Source organism: Phaenicophaeus curvirostris, chromosome 1, assembly GCF_032191515.1.
Source record: "Phaenicophaeus curvirostris isolate KB17595 chromosome 1, BPBGC_Pcur_1.0, whole genome shotgun sequence".
NCBI classification, from domain to species: Eukaryota; Metazoa; Chordata; class Aves; order Cuculiformes; family Cuculidae; genus Phaenicophaeus; species Phaenicophaeus curvirostris.
Genome location: NC_091392.1, coordinates 74,061,934 through 74,080,058, shown reverse-complemented (window position 1 = coordinate 74,080,058; position 18,125 = coordinate 74,061,934). Strand labels below are relative to the sequence as shown.

Genomic DNA, 18,125 nt, shown 5'->3' with positions numbered 1-18,125 from the left:
AGAGAGAAGGATGTTGTGTGAGGCCGTGTCAAAGGCTTTACAGAAGTCCATGTATATCTCTGTCAAACCAGCTGGCATGGAAGAAATTTTTAAATGGTTGCAGGTTGCACCGGAAATAAAAATATGTGTATTTTGGATAGTTGTGGGAACCACTAGCAAGACGTGTCACTACTATACTGAGATATAGCTGGCAAAGCATTGTGGTCCACTTTCCCAGCACTTCTGCTATTCTTTCTGTGTGCTTTTCCTCAATCCACTCAAACCACATATTTGCTGAAGAACAGGAAGGCTGTCTCTGCTTGCTGGAAACATTCATCACCTTTCAGGGTGCATTCTGATGGTTTCCATTATTTAAAATCTAGTTTGCTTCTCCTGTGGGATTGGGCAAGATCATCATTAGGGGAAGCATAGATAGAGAGCAGCCCTGAAGGGAAGGACATGGTGCTGCTGGATGAGAAGCTCAATCGGGCAGGCAATGTGCTCTTTGCAGCCCAGAAAGCCAATCGTATCCTGGGCTGCATCAGAAGAAATGTAACTAGCATGTCGAGGGAGGTAATTCTGCCCATCTACCCTGCTCCTGTGAGGCCTCATTTGGAGTGCTGTGTTCAGCTCTGGAGTCCCCACTGCAGAAAAGACAGATCTGTTGGAATGAATCCAGAAGAGGCCACGAAGATGATCAGAGGGCTGGAGAACCTTCCCTGTAAGAACAGGCTGAGAGAGTTGGGCTGGCTTAGCCTGGCGAAGAGAAGGCTTTAGGGAGACATTATAGCAGCCTTCCAGTATGTAAAGGGGGCTACAGGAAAGCTGGGGAAGGGCTCTTTGTCAGGGAATGCACAGATAGGATGAGGGGTAATGGTTTGAAGCTGAAAGAGGGGAGATTTGGAATAGGTTTTAGGAAGAAATGTTTTATTGTGAGGGTGGTGAGGTGCTGGAACAGGCTGCCGAGAGAAATTGTGGCTGCCTGTCCTTGGAGGTGTGCAAGGCTAGGTAGGATGGGGCTTTGAGGAGCCTGGTCTAGTGGGATGTCCCTACCCATGGCAGGGAGGTTGGAACTGGATGATCTTTAACGTCCCTTCCAACCCAAACCATTCTATGGTGATTCTAACCAAGGATGTGAAAAGGAAACAAGCAGTTTTGTGTTTAAGTAGAACTGTATAACCTAATGAATATACGTCTTAGATAGGTTTAACAGGTGTATTAGCCACGTGGGATTCTGAGCACTGGTTTTGCATAAATAGGCTTTTGGGGTCTTCATTAGCTGTGACAGTTTTGTGGAAGACCTAGCACCCTGCACAGGATAAAAGCAATGTCTCCTCTCTAAACAAAATACTTTGTTTTGGGAGTTTGTTTTTCATTGATTTCAGGTAATGCTGGTTCAGTGCTGCCTCACTTGTCCCTGGCTGTGCACTTTAATGCTGGTGACAAGAGGGAATGATGCTTTTAACTAATACTTTCACAGGGCACTTTCAACTGATATCTTGAGTCAAAGAGCAGAAACAAGTCTATTCTCCACCACAGTAATGTGCTTTACCACCTGTCTTAAGGGGACTGTGGGTGCTTACATTTTTTTTTGCCTTTTTTCCCCCTTTTTTTTTTGTCTTTTTTTACTTTTGCCCTTCACTCCCTTTTTTTTGTCTTGGGTTTTGTCTTGTTTTTTTGCCTTTTGTTCTTTTTTCAATTTTGAGGTTTTATCCCTTTTTCCCGCTCTTTGACTCTTTTCCATTTTTTCCTTCTCCCCTTCTTTTTTTCCCTTTTCCTTTTTTTTTTATTTCCCTTCTATTACCTTTTTCTGCCTCCTTTTCACCTTTTTTGCCTGCTTTTTGCCCTTTTTTTGGCTGCTTTCACCTTTTTTTTTTCCGCCTGGTTTTCACCCTTTTTCACCTGCTTTTGCCCCCTTGTTGCCTGATTTTTGCCTGATTTTTTGTCTGTTTTCCACCTTTTTTTACCTGCTTTTGCCATTTTTTACCCCTTTTTTTCCCTTTTTGCCTGCTTTTCACCTTTTCTGCCGGTTTTTTTTTGCCGGCTTTCCGCCCTTTCTTTTTTTTTTGCCTGTTTTTCACCTTCCTTTGAATCATAGAATCATAGAATCACCAGGTTGGAAGAGACCCACCGGATCATCGAGTCCAACCATTCCTATCAAACACTAAACCATGCTCCTTAGCACCTCGTCCACCCGTGCCTTAAACACCTCCAGGGAAGGTGACTCAACCACCTCCCTGGGCAGCCTCTGCCAGTGCCCAATGACCCTTTCTGTGAAGAATTTTTTCCTAATGTCCAGCCTAAACCTCCCCTGGCGGAGCTTGAGGCCATTCCCTCTTGTCCTGTCCCCTGTCTCTTGGGAGAAGAGGCCAGCACCCTCCTCTCTACAACCTCTTTGGCCGCTTTTTGCCCCGTTTCTGGCCCCCCGGGGGCTCACTCTTCCCCGTTTCTGGCTCCCTTTTAACCCACCCTCCCATCTCCCCTATTCCCTCTCCCCTCTCCCCCCCCTCAGCAGGCGCTGACGCGGCGGGGCGGGGCGGGGGGGCGGTTCCTCTCTCGGCGCCGCGCGCCCCGCGCGCGCCCCGCCCCCGCCACGCCGCCGCTGCCGCCGCCGGGTCGGGGAGGGGAGGGCGCGCGCGCGCCGCGTGGCCGCCGCCGCCTCCCGGGCGGAGCCTCCGTCGCGCCCCGCGATCCCCCGGCGCCATGGGCGACCCCGGCAAGCAGGACATCGCCGCCGTCTTCAAGCGGCTCCGCTCCGTCCCCACCAACAAGGTAGGGGCCGGCGCCACGTGTCGGGGGAGGAGCGGCGGCTCCCGCGGGGACGGGGCGCCCCGGGAAGCGGTGGCTGCCCCCTCCCTGCGGGGGCTCGGGGCAGCCCGATCCGCCGGGAAGGGCCCTGGCCCGCCGCAGGGGGGTGGAACTGGGAGGGCTTTGGGGTCCCTTCCCACCCAAACCATTCCATGGTTCTGCGAAGCGCCGCTCCTCTCGGGACCTGTCGCTGGGAGCAGGGTCAGCTCAGCTGAAAACAAAAAGCGAGTTTCAAAACAGTGACGGCGTAGAGTCTGTTTCCCCCCCCCTTCCCTCCTCCTTTCCCCCCTTCCCTTCCCTCCTCCTTTCCCCCCTTCCCTTCCCTCCTCCTTTCCCCCCTTCCCTTCCCTTCCCCTCCTCCTCCTTTCCCCCCTTCCCTTCCCCTCCTCCTCCTCCTTTCCCCCCTTCCCTTCCCCTCCTCCTCCTCCTTTCCCCCCTTCCCTTCCCCTCCTCCTCCTTTCCCCCCTTCCCTTCCCCTCCTCCTCCTTTCCCCCCTTCCCTTCCCCTCCTCCTCCTTTCCCCCCTTCCCTTCCCCTCCTCCTCCTTTCCCCCCTTCCCTTCCCCTCCTCCTCCTTTCCCCCCTTCCCTTCCCCTCCTCCTCCTTTCCCCCCTTCCCTTCCCCTCCTCCTCCTTTCCCCCCTTCCCTTCCCCTCCTCCTCCTTTCCCCCCTTCCCTTCCCCTCCTCCTCCTTGCCCCCCTTCCCTTCCCCTCCTCCTCCTTTCCCCCCTTCCCTTCCCCTCCTCCTCCTTTCCCCCCTTCCCTTCCCCTCCTCCTCCTTTCCCCCCTTCCCTTCCCCTCCTCCTCCTTTCCCCCCTTCCCTTCCCCTCCTCCTCCTTTCCCCCCTTCCCTTCCCCTCCTCCTCCTTTCCCCCTTCCCTTCCCCTCCTCCTCCTTTTCCCCCCCTTCCCTTCCCCTCCTCCTTTTCCCCCCCTTCCCTTCCCCTCCTCCTTTTCCCCCCCTTCCCTTCCCTTCCCTTCCCCTTCTCCTCCTTTCCCCCTTCCCTTCCCCTCCTCCTCCTTTCCCCCCTTCCCTTCCCCTCCTCCTCCTTTCCCCCCTTCCCTTCCCCTCCTCCTCCTTTCCCCCCTTCCCTTCCCCTCCTCCTCCTTTCCCCCCTTCCCTTCCCCTCCTCCTCCTTTCCCCCCTTCCCTTCCCCTCCTCCTCCTTTCCCCCCTTCCCTTCCCCTCCTCCTCCTTTCCCCCCTTCCCTTCCCCTCCTCCTCCTTTCCCCCCTTCCCTTCCCCTCCTCCTCCTTTCCCCCCTTCCCTTCCCCTCCTCCTCCTTTTCCCCCCCTTCCCTTCCCCTCCTCCTTTTCCCCCCCTTCCCTTCCCCTCCTCCTTTCCCCCATGGTGGCCTTGCCACTTCTGTGATGGTAAAAGTTTGATATTTGCCCCGTCCTGGGCTAACTTAAATTTTTTACTGCTGTAAAGTCCTGTCGGTCTTTACGTGTCTCTTATTTACACAGGGGAGCGGTGGCTGCTGTGAACTGGGCAAGCTATGAGGTGGCGTGGCAGAAGTTTTGGGTGACAGAACTACCTATAGCAGCTGTGTGTCTCCATGCTGCTTTTAGTGCCCTCTGCTCCGCTGTGTTGGTATCACGATGTGCGCTCTGAACATATATGAAAAATACACTAGGAAGCAATTAAGAAGAAACACTGTTGTTTTGTTTTGTGGGAGTATGAGTCAGGAGGTCTGTCTTTGGTCCAAAACTGACTTCCGTGCTTTGAACACAAATTGTTAAGACTATATGGGTAATGTACATGTCTGGCTTCTCAGAATTCTTACCTCAAAGATTAACACTTGCTAACTAGTTTCTAACACAAGTATTCCGGAACTTGCCTTTGCAATGGGGTAAAAGGTTCATTGAGGAAAGGTTTTAGTCCCAACAAGGAGAGTCAAAGATAAAATCCTTTGCAGGTTCCTGAAATTCACTGGCACAGTGTCTTCGAGATTGAGTAGTTCTGTAATGCTGTTGTGATGCTTGTTCTGTGTTGGGATCACAAGAGAATCAGAAGGCACTGTTTGTAGCTGGTGAGGGTGGAAGACAGGATGGAAGATGTGGGGGTGGAGTACCCTGAGCAGTTCTGAGCTCGTTATTGCTGTGCTAGGCTTTGTAAGGTGGTTGTGGTACTTGTGGTTGCTCAGGCATATCTGTTTCCTTGCAGTCGTGTCAGGTGCTATATAGAAATTTGGTGCCAATGTTGACAAAGCAATATTGGCACAGCGTCTGCTGCCTTTCACACCAGGTCAGTTTGAAAGAAGTAGCTCAGGTGCAGAGAACTCACAGGAGCACTGCTACAACGTCCGGTCGTGTTGACCTGTAAAGACTGAAAGAAAGGAGAGTGGGAAACATCAGCAGCTTAGATCTCACTGCTGTCCCGTGCCTGAGTATCTGACCAGTGGTTTTAAGTAAAACTTTATCCTTCCATGTTTGGTCACATCTTGTTCTGTTTCCTTTCTCTTGTGTTCTTTTTTATGCAGCCTGCCCCTTTTATTGGTAGGTCTTTTCTGCTGGGAAAGACACAGATGGGAAAGTCACAGATGGGAAAGTGCAGATATTGGAAAGGTTCTGTATTAAAAGCTTAGTAATATGCTTTAACTGTGTTGTTTATGTGTACAGCTTGGGGTGATCCAATGTCTTTTGTGCAGCATCTGGGCTTACTGAGCACCTACTGAAAGCTTGCATGTGCGTTTACGCTGTGCCAGGTGCTCTGCAGTAGCTCTTGGTGCACGAGCTTAGGAAAATAATTCTCATTTAAATAAATGTGCAGTTTAATTTATGCTTTATAGTGTGTTTAAGCTGATACTTGAATTTTACATTGCATTAGGTGAAATTTACATATGCACCTTTTGATCATAGTGTCCTTTTCTGTGTATGAGAAATAGCTTTTTTTGAGTTCTTGGTGAGTCTGTGGGTATTATGTAATACAGAACTGCCTAATGACAGTTAACAGACGTTGCAATTATTAAATAGGATGTATTTTGCACGTATAAAAGTGCTGATAGCCCTTAAGCTACCTGATATTGTTAACTTGAGTGTGTAAAGCTCATCTGTTTGAAAATTTGCACCCTGAGGCTGTGCTGTATAGTCTCTTTTAATCTGGCGCGGCTCTGTTCTTCTGAAATGGTTAGCTTTTCATTCCCTTCTTGCTGGTCGTTTCTTTTCATCTGTTGATGATGGTATTCATGTCCCTGCTTGGACAGCCAGATCGAGGACCTGAACCATCTGAAAACGAAGTGTGTGTGTTGTGGTGGTGGTTTATCAACTGTTCAGCTCTGTTTATTGGGGTGTGTTTTGTGGGGTGTGGTGGGTGGGTCTTTTTGCCCCAGAGTGGAGTGCAATCTCACATGTCTCACTTCAGTCTCTTCTACACAACAGCACTTTCAAAATGGTCAGTCCTGTCTCCTTCCTGTGGGGAGCGCTCCTGTTCCCTCCCTTATGTGCTTGTGTTGGCTTTGCTGGTCATGTGGCCGTGGCGTGAGGTGGAGCTACCTTTGCACTGAGTCAGATCAGTGCAGCGCCGGTTGCCAGTGTGATTATTATTGCTGATGCAAGAGAAAGACGAGAGCGTAAGCGTACCTGGATATGGTGGCTGGTAAATAAGGCAGTAGCTGCTTGGGTTTTGATCACCTTTAACAAGTGTGGAACGATCTGAGTTTTAGCCGGTTTAGTGTTGCTGCAGCTGTAGGGTAGCCTTGCTTGCTAGGAACAAGGAGAAGCGAAGCTGCCCTGTGGCAGTCACCCTGCTACATGGGAGGTTGGAAGCGTGTGTGTAACTGTGACCTCAGGGATAAGTGTGCCAAACCTGCTCACCTCTTATGACTTGTCTAAACTAACATCCCTATAGGCTATGTATTATTACATTTCCATACGCAATAACGATATATGTTGTGTATTTATTTATTAACATAGGTAACTTATGTAAGATGGATGCTGTATGATTTAATGACCACTTGCTATGGGTTATACCTGTTTCCTCTGGTTCAAACATATCAATTGGGGCTTTTGCTCCTTTTTTTTTTTCAAAGTGACTGCTACTGAATCTAGGCTGTCCTGAAAGGCTTTAACACAAAATAGGCAAAAAGAATGCAAGTGTATTTTAAAAGCAATAGGTGATTTAAGCATATCCTTCAAATTGATACTTTTATTATTATTTTGGTATTTTAGTCGTACTTAAATCAGTAGAGAAAATACACTTGATCTGTTTTTAAAATGGAAACAGTTTTATAGGTTGGCCCTGAAAAAGATTTTATTCCTCCCCCAAATTCTTGTTAACATTTATGTGGTGGGAACTTCAAAAGCTGAGAAAACTAAGCAAAATGAGTCTAGATGTTAATGAAACTTCTATTTCTGTTGCATAACATGATGGAAATGGCAGTTCTTACATTCCTTTTGGAAGATAATTAGATATTCCTATTTGCATCACAGTCTGAAGAGCGGTAGTTTTGATGCAGATAAATAATTCTCACAGGTGTCTGGTGAGTAATTGATAGAGCCCCGCATGAGTGAAGATACCGAGCTGTACTGTTACGTGGCAGCTAGCTTCCAAGGTGATGCAACTGACTTCTAAGATGTTGAAATTAAGAAGTGCTTATAATTGTACTGGGAGGGCAGAAGGATCCTAAGGGATGTTTATAACAACTTCTTTAAAGCATGAGATGTTTTCTTTAACCACCCACTGATACTCAACATTTTCATTTACCATTTGTACTGGAGGGAAATTTCCACGAGAGTTACAACTGAAAGTCTGCTTTGCTCTGCTGTATTAGAAGTGAGCCCTGGTGACTTTGGTTTCAAGCAGCATCTTGTGTTTTGTTTTACCCATCCTACTTTTGGCCTTGCAAGAAAAAGCCTGAAAATAGCCAATTTAAAGTGAAGAATAAGACTCATTGGTTTTTAAGGAACTACTTAAAAGAATGGAGAGAATTGGGAAAAAGATAGTGACTACTGAGGCTCTGTGTTTTCCTGGGATATGGCATACATGAAGAGTTACTCATTCTTCTTTTTCCCTGTCTGTCATTCTTCCACCTGTGCTTTTTTCAGTCTTCTTGTCAGTCATTCTGTGTAGCTTTTATCTTATTTCTTCTTTCTGCTGTATGTCAGTGAATGATCCCATTTCCACATATAATATGGGATACATAAATGAGTTAACATTAATAAATATTGAGTCTCTGTTTAGCAAGAAAGAGGGGACTTGCACAGGTGGAAACTGTGACCTCTGTACTTTCCATTTGTGTTATTGATCATTAGCCTAACTGAAACTCACCCTTAAAATGTTCATGTGTTGGAAGAGCTAATGCTGGATCTACTCGTGAATCTTGCTTGTGCCTGATGAATTTGGACAAGGTTAAACCACACTGAAATGTGGAGTCTAGGTTTAAGCTGCTTCTGGGCACGTACTTGAAATTAATCTGGGTGAGCTGACTTCAGTGCAAACTGGGGTGTTGTTTCTCTGGGAATGTAAAAAAAAAAAATTAGAGATAAACCCACCTGTTTAGCTGTATGAATGGAGTTTCTAGCAAGGAGACTTTTTAACTTTTTATTTTTCCAGCTGGAAGTATTGTGGCCTGTGTGTAGGGTGTAGCATACGTCCCCAGCTGGCTTGGAAGAAACTTTATTCCTTCTGCCTACAGCTAGAATTTCCATTGCTCTTTGAGGATGCATTATAGGAGGATGTTAAAGGATAAAATTGCAGATTGGAACTCCATCGATTTGTATGTAAAAACTTGTCTCTCTCTGGAGTTATTTCTTAGTAGATGCCACTGATTGTAGCTATAGATGGATGCTTTTACTGTCAAAGTACTTCTCTGCAGCCTTTATCAATACCACTGAAAAAGCATTGATCAGATAATTAAATACTTTCACAGTGGAACAGCTGTGTGCACATGGCATTAACTAGGAATAGTGGTTTGTGTTTAAATCTGTGTTCTTCCTTGCTGTTGAAAAATTGATCTGTAGCAGATAATGCTTTTGTTCTTGCTTTTCTTGGTCAAAAAAGTGCTAAATTTAGAATAGCCGAAACAGGACTTGAAAGTGGCGGTCTGCAGACCTGCAAAGTATATGAGGTGTAGACACAGATAACTCTTGTAGTTCTGTCTGAATGTTAGGAATCTAACATGGTGACAGAGGATGAGAAATTCTTGGTTTTGTCTATGCAGTAATTATGGGCATATTTGCTTTTCAGCATGTGTACGTTATGGACAGTTAAAAGGTTGCTACAGCAATGTGTGTGGTGCATCATGCAAATAGTCGTGTCTGGCAGAGAGCATTAGGCTAGGCAATACACAGTGTGGACGCTTTCTTCTCACAGCAGGATTTCTCATGCTTATTGTAAGGGTTCTGTATGGGAAAGTAGATGATGATTAGCGCTGTTGATAACTGCAGTCATAAGCATTCCGGGAGAAGAGTCGACTCAGTGGTACGTCATGAGAAAAGCCTGCTCTTGGGAAAACATTTCTTAAATGCTTTCCTATTTCAATAGTGCTGGAAGTACTGTGTTAAATGTGTGTTTGAACTACACTGATGTGGGTTCTCAACCTGTGGTCCCTGTGTACGCTTGTAGTCGGAAACCGTGAAGGTACGTGGTCCTGTCTGATAAGGGCAAAGATACACAGGTGTGGGCACATTGTGTAACTCCTCCTTATATTTATAAAATTGGATGATATGAAGTTGTCACGTCAACAGATGCTGTAAGAATCTATCAGTTAAGTTTGATCACTGCAAAGGTGTTAGCGTGACTTGTAACACAACTATGAGACAAAGCTATGCTCAAGTCCTGTTGCTGATCTTTATTTTCTTTAAGGTATGTTTTGACTGTGGGGCGAAGAACCCTAGCTGGGCAAGCATAACCTATGGAGTTTTTCTCTGTATTGATTGTTCAGGAACCCATCGATCACTTGGTGTTCACTTGAGTTTCATTCGGTAAGTAGTTTGTATATTTTTATAGTAAAAATTGCCTCTTTTAGTGTTTGTTTGTTCAGATACCTGCTCAGAGGAGAAAAGCCATTCTTCTCTCAACCTCTAATCAGACCATTTTAATGTTTGTATTGGCTTTTTGACTGATAGTTGCTTGGAAATTAGGTAAATAGGTAGGATTCGGCAGAATTTGTACTGTGCACCCATTCCCATTACCTGCTTATCGTACAAGTAGTGTGTGTTTGTCGGCAGTTCTGTTTCTACATTCAAGATGATGAAAATGAAGAATGGAGTAAGCCTATTGAAATGTTTTTATCATCCCTTCAAATCAAGACTAAGGCAAATATTAGATTATCATCTTCAGCAGTGTCGCAGTGTATTGCTTGTGCAGATAATCTGACCCCCTAGCAAATGAGCACAGAGTGCTGAATAGCATTTGCCAGCTCTGCTTGCTGAAGTAGTTCATTATGGTGTCACCTTAGTGATGGTACTGGGGTAGTGCAGAGGGCCACCCTTTTGGCAGCTGTTTAGCTCAGTCAGTCAGTTAGTGTAGTAAATACGTACCCTGAGCTTGTCACATTTCTGGTGGATATCCGAACTGATGGCCTGTTTGCCTTTTTGGCTTAATAAATTATTGTGTTTGAAATGGTTCTTGAAATGAGTGAGAGCATTGCATACAAAAATGGATTGCAGATGAAAGCAGCCGTTTTCCATTGACAGTTCCTCCTTTGCTGCCTTTTCCCTGTATAAGGGTGTTACAAGAGGCCTCTCAAGAATCCATTCCTAATAATCGTGGTATTAATTCTCCTTATACTCTAAGCTCCAAATTTTTGTTGCGATATGGCATTCAAATTGTCACTTAGTACGTTATTTATGATTGTCATCTGCTGCTGATAGAATTCAAATGTGGTTCCTGAAAATCTGTTTTATTGATGCTTTTTAAAGGGAAAACTTGTAGGCCAGAGGGTGCATTTTTTTCACACTTTTACATTTTGAAGAACTGTGGAAGATCTACATATATGCATTCATTTGTTTTGCACACTGTGATTGTTGCAGGTATTTTTTTTCTATAGATGCATGTTTTTCACATTACAAAAAAGGAGGGGGGGAGAAACAATTTACAAAAAAAAAAGAAAAGGTAGAGAGATTTTAAAAGGCTTTGAAGATAACACGGAAAATGTTTCCTTCTGTTTAGATCTACAGAACTGGATTCTAATTGGTCTTGGTTTCAGCTGAGATGCATGCAAGTTGGAGGAAATGCAAATGCTGTATGTACTCATGAGTATTTGCTTTGCACACTGAAGCTTGTTAGTTTTGGTAGCTATTGTCTGTCCTTACTGGCTCATATCTTGGGGATATTTTTCTTTTTCCCCGATCATTTCTCTTCCCCCTGCCTCCCTCTTGTCTTCAAGAATCCCTTTGTATGTTGGTTTCATCCACCATACTTCTTGCAACTTTTCGGTCTTGGTATAATCTGCAAATGTTTTATTTTTTCTTACAAGTTATTAATAAAAGTCGCTGAAAAGGCCAGATCAGATTCTTTATAAATGCATGTCTAATTTAACAGGGAAGCCCTGACAACTGCTGAAAGGTGGCTTTCCAACAGCCTGTAAACCTAGTTATGGGCATCTTCCTGTGACCATGTTTCCCTGCATGGTTTATGAAAATGTCATGCCAAAAATCATGTCTCTGTCAAAAGTCACACTGAGGTCAAGATCTGACTTACACGAAAGTCAAGATAAGACGCACTATGCTATCAGAGAGGAAGTAGCAGTGTTTTGATTTGGGGCAATTCGTGTTGGCTGTTACTTTCAACTTGATTTTTATGTACTTATTAATAAGTTTGTTACACAATATTTTTGTAAATTGAAGTTGCATCAATGGCTGTATGGTTTTCAACCTCCTTTTAAAAAGAGGATGTTTTCCTTTGTCGCCTCTTTTGGAATCTTGTCTGTTTTCCCATGTTTTTTCAGAAATTGACCACCAGTAACTGAGACTACTTCCCTAAGTTGACCTACCCTGTGTGGAAATATGGAACTTATCTAAACAATTTATATTTTCTTCTAATTCTCTGGATGCTTACCCTGTATCTTTCTTCATTTGTGCTTTGTCCTTAATGTTGTTTCTTTAGGAAACTTCACTCAGACTTGCTTTCTGTTGACCTTTCCTTAACAGTTTTCTTAATGATCACTTCAAGATTCTGCATTTTTGTTTCTATTTTTCTCCCACTTCCATGTAAAAAATGATGAATTTGTGCTCATTATTATTTATTTCCTACTTCTGCATTTTTCAATCAAACCTTTTCCTTTAAGTTAGACATTCAGTAGGTCACTGTCTCTGGCTTACAGATCTGAGCAGTTCCATGGTGTCTTCTCTCTTTTTCTTCTGCCTGTCCTTTCCGAGTTACACCTTTTTGTGTTAATAATACTGTTATATGAATTTACTGATCAAGTTACTGTTCTGCCACTTAGTAGATAAAAATTACACTTTTAACTACTCAGAAGAGGGAGATATTTATTGAAAAATATTTTCTTTTTTTCATCCAGAGGAATATAAACTGTATAAACTTTGTTATACAGAGGGTTTAAGGCACTTGGAAAGAAGAGAAGGCAAAGCTTGGAAGATACTTCAGTTAATCTTAGAAAGCATTTTACCAGAACAATAGCAGTAAACCTTTATTATTTAATTTTGAGTCTTTCTGCTTGGTCGTCACTGTTTCCTATCATACTTTGTACCAAGAAGTGTATATACACACAGCCACCCCTCAGATACCTCAAATTCACAAAGCATTGGCTTACCTAAGAAGAGTAATACCTGAAATTTTAAAGACCAGTTTAGTAAACTATCTGGACATTTTTAAAAGTAAAATTAACATTTTTTTTCTTTTCTAAAAAATTCTGGTTTTGTTCCAGTTCAATGTCAAACTCTGTTTTTATTAACTACTATTTAGAAGCACTATCAGATTAATGTTAATAATTTGTGTTCTGTAATTGCCTGATGATGCTGAATCTTGGATAACAATGGTCCCAAACTTGGTAGCTATGTATCAGCTTACTAGAAAATCTGAAGTGTTCTGAGCTGCTTTTGTTTTCAGAATAAATCTCTAGAATGATTGGAATTAGGGTTTACAAATAAAAAGCTCTGAATATCAAGTTCATAGGTATATTTATTTAAATATAAAATGCACAATCTTCTTGGCATTTGTGATGTTCATGACTGTTTCTGTTGTAATTACAGAAGCTGACTGCCATTATCTCTCTCCTGCGTGGTTATTGCTTAATTTTTATACAAAATCTGGTACTTGTATACTAGTTTTTTGGTTTGCAATTTCAGCACGTGAAGTCATAATTTCAGGTTATCTAGCCTTGCTGATCTTATCAGAAGCTTGTTTGTTGTATTTTACTGTAATAGTCTGACGTGTTCTTCCATGTAATAAAGATTTGCTTCAGTTCTAGGTACTGGGAAAACGATTATTTTCGATCTTTCAAACAGCTTGTGGCATTGATTTAGATGTGTTGATTTGCTTTTGTTTTAATATCCTAAATCAGAATAAAATTTTTCATTTATGTATTTATATTTTGATACAAACACAGAAATATATACAGGTACAAACCTATATGTGTGAATACACGTGCTTTACTTTTGAAGGAAGACTTTCTATACAGTAATTTTGATGCTGTTGAACACACATTGTTCTCTCCAGCATGCTAGAGATGAAGGCAACCAGTGCCTTTTGGAATGTCAGGAATGTCCTTTGAAGCACAGCTATTGGCAGTCAATTTTACCTCTTCCTTTCTAAACTTAATTTCAGAACTAGGATTCTTTGTATATGATGGCAAGCTTGCATTTGTGTATGCTTTTAAAACATCCCACTAATGTATTTGGTTTTTTCTGTTGTGTTATTTGTATGTAGAGGTTGGTGGAATAGAATTTTCTTTTTATTTTGGAGATCTTCATAAACTTCATAGTTAAAAAGATTAGATTTAGGTACAGCAGCAGTGTTTTGTTGCATTGTGACATATTTTTATGTTAAATAGCATTAGCTTTTAAAACCTGTTTCTCACAGTGTTTCCTGTGTTCTCCTTCATAGTCTGCTTTTTTCCATCAACATGGATGCACAACAAATGACACCAATGCAAAGTATAACAGTCGTGCTGCTCAGCTTTACAAGGAGAAGATTAAATCTCTTGCAACGCAGGCAACAAGAAAGCATGGTACTGATGTGAGTAGTGTGTCATGTGTCATGAAGATTTCTGAAAAACTTTATCTTTCCCCCAGAGTAATTTTAAGTTTTTAATTAGTGATGCAAAAGATTACCTGTCTTCGAGCAGTACTGATACACACTGCAGTGAATAGGCAAGCAGGGGACTAAACTACTTCTAGCTTGTCTTTTTTTTTTTTTTTTTTTTTTCGGAAGAAGAATATTGAGGTAGAGCTCAGCCAGATATTACAGGGTAATAGATATTCTTTATATTCTATATATATCTATATATATCTCTATATCTATATATATATCTCTATATCTATATATATATCTCTATATCTATATCTATATCTCTATATCTATATCTATATCTCTATATCTATATCTATATCTCTATATCTATATCTATATCTCTATATCTATATCTATATCGATATCTATATATATATAGGTAGATATAGATATATATAGATATAAAGAATATCTATATATAGATATTATATATCGATAGATATATATCTATATATATATAGATATCTTTAGATATTCTTCAAAATGGGAACTTCATTCTTTGCAGGTGTGCTCTAAAATTACATTAGTGGTACTACGTAACGAAAATGTCAGCACTTCACCATGAACTATATAGTGCTTTTATTTTTGCTTATATGGAACTGAATTATTATTGAAAAGTACAGTGTGCAAAAATGTTAGTAGAATTAACTACAAAATATTTTTGATTTAAGTGTAATCTTATTTGAACAGGTGAATGTGTGTTTTTGCTTTTTTCCCTACAAAAATAATTTTTAAAAAAACCAGTGAGTTATATATGTATATATCCTGAACTTGCTGTTCTCCATTAAAAATGCTAAAACGGTTCATGCTGTCAAAATGTTAAGTTAGATTGCTGGCAGGAAGAAGTTCAAAGGATGCAGAATTGATGTTCTGAGCTGTTAAATAGGTTTGTCTGCAGTTCTCTTCTACATGCACAGAAATCATGTTTTCATTGTTTAATTCAGCTTGTTAAAGACTGTGACTGATTCATTATTAGTTGATCGCGTGAGTGGGAATTAAAAGAAAAGCAAGAAAGCTCGGGGTTTTTTTCCAATTTATGCATCAAGTAGTGTGAAATTTAATGAACTGTAATAATTCTGTATTATAAATATTATAGACAATACAGTTCATAACACTAATTTTAGAAAATATTCCTTTTGACTTATTAAACAGCTTTATGTGTAAAACACATTGAAGTAAATAAAATACATCGTATGTATTCCACTTGCTGGTTAGTTCCCCAAATGACACTTTTGGGAACTGTGATTGTTTTGCTTCAATTACAGATTCCATCCAGTTGTTTGATATTAATAATGTATTTCTTATTAAAAACATCTCAGTAAATATATTCTTGAATTATGTACTATCTAAATTGCTGAAGTAAATTATTCAGATAATTAAATTTAGAGCCAACTATACCTTTCTTAAAAAAATTCTTCTCTTACTTATGGATTTGGTTGACTGTTGAATGAAGAAGCTTGCTGCACATTCAGTAACCTTTCTGACAGAGGTCATTTGGTCATCAATCTTTTGCACATAGTAGAAAGTACCCTAAGACAGGCTGTAGTCCTGTCGTGCATGATGTTAAAAGTTTTGTGGCGCTGTGGGCCCTCAGCCCACTTTGAGATCAGGCATTGCTCAAAGATGTAAGCATCTTGCAAAACTCCGCTTTGACTTTAGCAGAGGTTTTAGGGCTCTGAGGCAGAGGGGACAGGCCTCTTGGGTGGACTACAGGAGGAAAGTGAGATTGTGTAGAGAAAAAATCAGAAGGGCTAAGGCTCAATTAGAAATCAGATTGGCAAAGTCTGTGAAACATAACAAAAAATCCTTCTATAAATATATAAATAATAAAAGGAGGACTAGGGAGACCATACAGTCCCTATTGGACGCAGAAGGAACAACAGTGACAGGGGATGAGGAAAAGGCTGAGGTACTTAATGCCTTCTTTGCCTCAGTCTTTAATTGTAAAGAAAGTTCTTCTGTCTGTGTACAAACCCAGGAGCTAGAGGAGCAAAATGAGGCTCCCATGATCCAAGAGGAGGTGGTCAGAGCCTTGCTAGCCCGACTAGACACCCACAAGTCTATGGGGCCGGATGGGGTTCATCCAAGGATATTGAAGAAGCTGATGGATGTGCTGGCCAAACCTCTTTCCATCATCTTCCAACAGTCCTGGCTGACTGGGGAAGTTCCACTGGACTGGAGGCTGGCTGATGTTGTGCCCATCTACAAGAAGGGTCGCAGGGAGGACCCAGGGAACTACAGGCCTGTCAGTCTGACCTCAGTGCCAGGGAAAGTCATAGAACAGGTGATCCTGAGTGCTATCATGAAGCACATGCAAGAGAACCAGGTGATCAGGCCCAGTCAACATGGGTTCACAAAAGGCAGGTCTTGCCAAACTAACCTGATCGCCTTCTATGACAAAGTGACTCGGCTGCTGGATGAGGGAAAGGCTGTGGATGTGGTCTTCCTGGACTTCAGTAAAGCCTTTGACACAGTTTCTCACAGCATTCTGCTTGAGAAACTGTCAGCCTCTGGCCTGGACAGGTGCACACTCTCCTGGGTGGAAAACTGGTTGGATGGCCGGGCCCAGAGAGTGGTGGGAAATGGTGCGAAATCCAGCTGGAGGCCAGTGACAAGTGGGGTTCCCCAGGGCGCAGTGCTGGGTACAGCCCTGTTCAATGTCTTTATCAATGACCTGGATGAAGGCATTGAGTGCACCCATAGCAAGTTTGCAGACAACACTAAGCCGGGTGGAAGTGTTGATCAAGCTCCGCCAGGGGAGATTGAGGCTGGATATTGGGAAAAAATTCTTCACAGAAAGGGTCATTGGGCACTGGAACAGGCTGCCCAGGGAGGTGGTTGAGTCACCTTCCCTGGAGGTGTTTAAGGGATGGGTGGATGAGGTGCTAAGGGGCATGGTTTAGTGTTTGATAGGAATGGTTGGACTCGATGATCCGGTGGGTCTCTTCCAACCTGGTTATTCTATGATTCTCTGAGGCAAGGTGGGTAAATTCATCAGGGCTACCAGACCACTCTGGTACAATTTTGAAAAAGGTTTCCAGTGACTGCTAGTGTTATGTTTTATTTTTTTTTAGCTTTCGGCAGAAGAAGAATACTAGGGAGAAAATGCGTTACATGAGAATATGAAAAAACTTACTTATTCTAAAGCTCTGATGGTACTAAATATTGCAATATTACTGTAGCAGAGCTTATACTGACCATTTATTAGGAAGGAAATGAGTAATGTGAAGGAACACATCAAAGATGTATGAAATTAAAAAAAAATAGGAATGTCGTATAATGAAGCTGAAAAAAAATTAGCAAAGAAAAAATATGTACTGGGAAAAAACAAATCAGTACATTTTAAGTCTGAAAAAAAGAATTGTTTTAAGATTAGTACATTTGAAAAAACATATTCATGCAATTGTCCTGTAAAATTATCTCTCGCTGCTTTAATTCTAGCTGTGGATAGATGGATGTGGAATGCCACCTGTATCACCTCAAAACAAAGAGGAAGACTTTTTTGCATCCCATGTTTCTCCCAAGGTATAGATTTGCCTGTATTTAATTCTTGTTAGCTTTCTGCACACTTGGATTAACTGTGTGCTCTATGATGAAGATTAAACCCTGAAAGAAAAACTTATAGAGAAAGGGTATACCAAGGAGTTAACGTTCATCTGTTTTTCCTTCTGTGGGTCTCAAAATTCTTCCTGGATGTGAACCACTTTGTAACCTGATAATTTAGAATGACCTAAATTGTAGCTAAATGTGGAATGAAAGTATTTTTTTGTAGGCATACAATTCCGCTTGGACTCGTGATTCCTTGCTTGGCAGTGCCCTGATTTAAATATGTGATAATTTTGAGTTTTAATCAGTAAAGTTTTTAAAACATTTGCTAAGCAGAAGCTTCTTTTTTCCCTCCAAAATACTTATCTCCTCTTTGAAGCACTTAAAATAACTTTCTGAAGGCTATTGCTACTGTTGGTTTTTGCTTATTTGATACTACCTCGTTAAGGTGATAGGCACTGTGTTTATTTCACACATTAATGTCACAGACCCCTTGAGACAGGTATTTGAAAGATACCAGTGAAAACAACTTCAGCAACTGTAATCTTAAACTTGGAGCAATTAAGTTATTACTACACATAGTATTCCTAAATCTTGCAACAGTA

General features: G+C 42.0%; 1 protein-coding gene across 4 annotated transcripts in view; it reads left to right on the top strand.

Moving 5' to 3' along the window:
• Positions 1–2,604: 2,604 nt before the first annotated feature.
• Positions 2,605–18,125, top strand: part of ARFGAP3 (ARF GTPase activating protein 3) — a 36,404-nt gene continuing 20,883 nt past the window's right edge. For all 4 annotated transcript variants that reach the window (XM_069864226.1, XM_069864217.1, XM_069864208.1 and 1 more), the window contains exons 1-5: positions 2,605–2,751; positions 9,586–9,704; positions 10,894–10,966; positions 13,789–13,920; positions 17,416–17,499. In XM_069864226.1, coding sequence (XP_069720327.1) covers positions 2,683–2,751; positions 9,586–9,704; positions 10,894–10,966; positions 13,789–13,920; positions 17,416–17,499 — 477 coding nt within the window. In that variant the 5' untranslated portion in view covers positions 2,605–2,682. The remainder of the gene's footprint in view (positions 2,752–9,585; positions 9,705–10,893; positions 10,967–13,788; positions 13,921–17,415; positions 17,500–18,125) is intronic.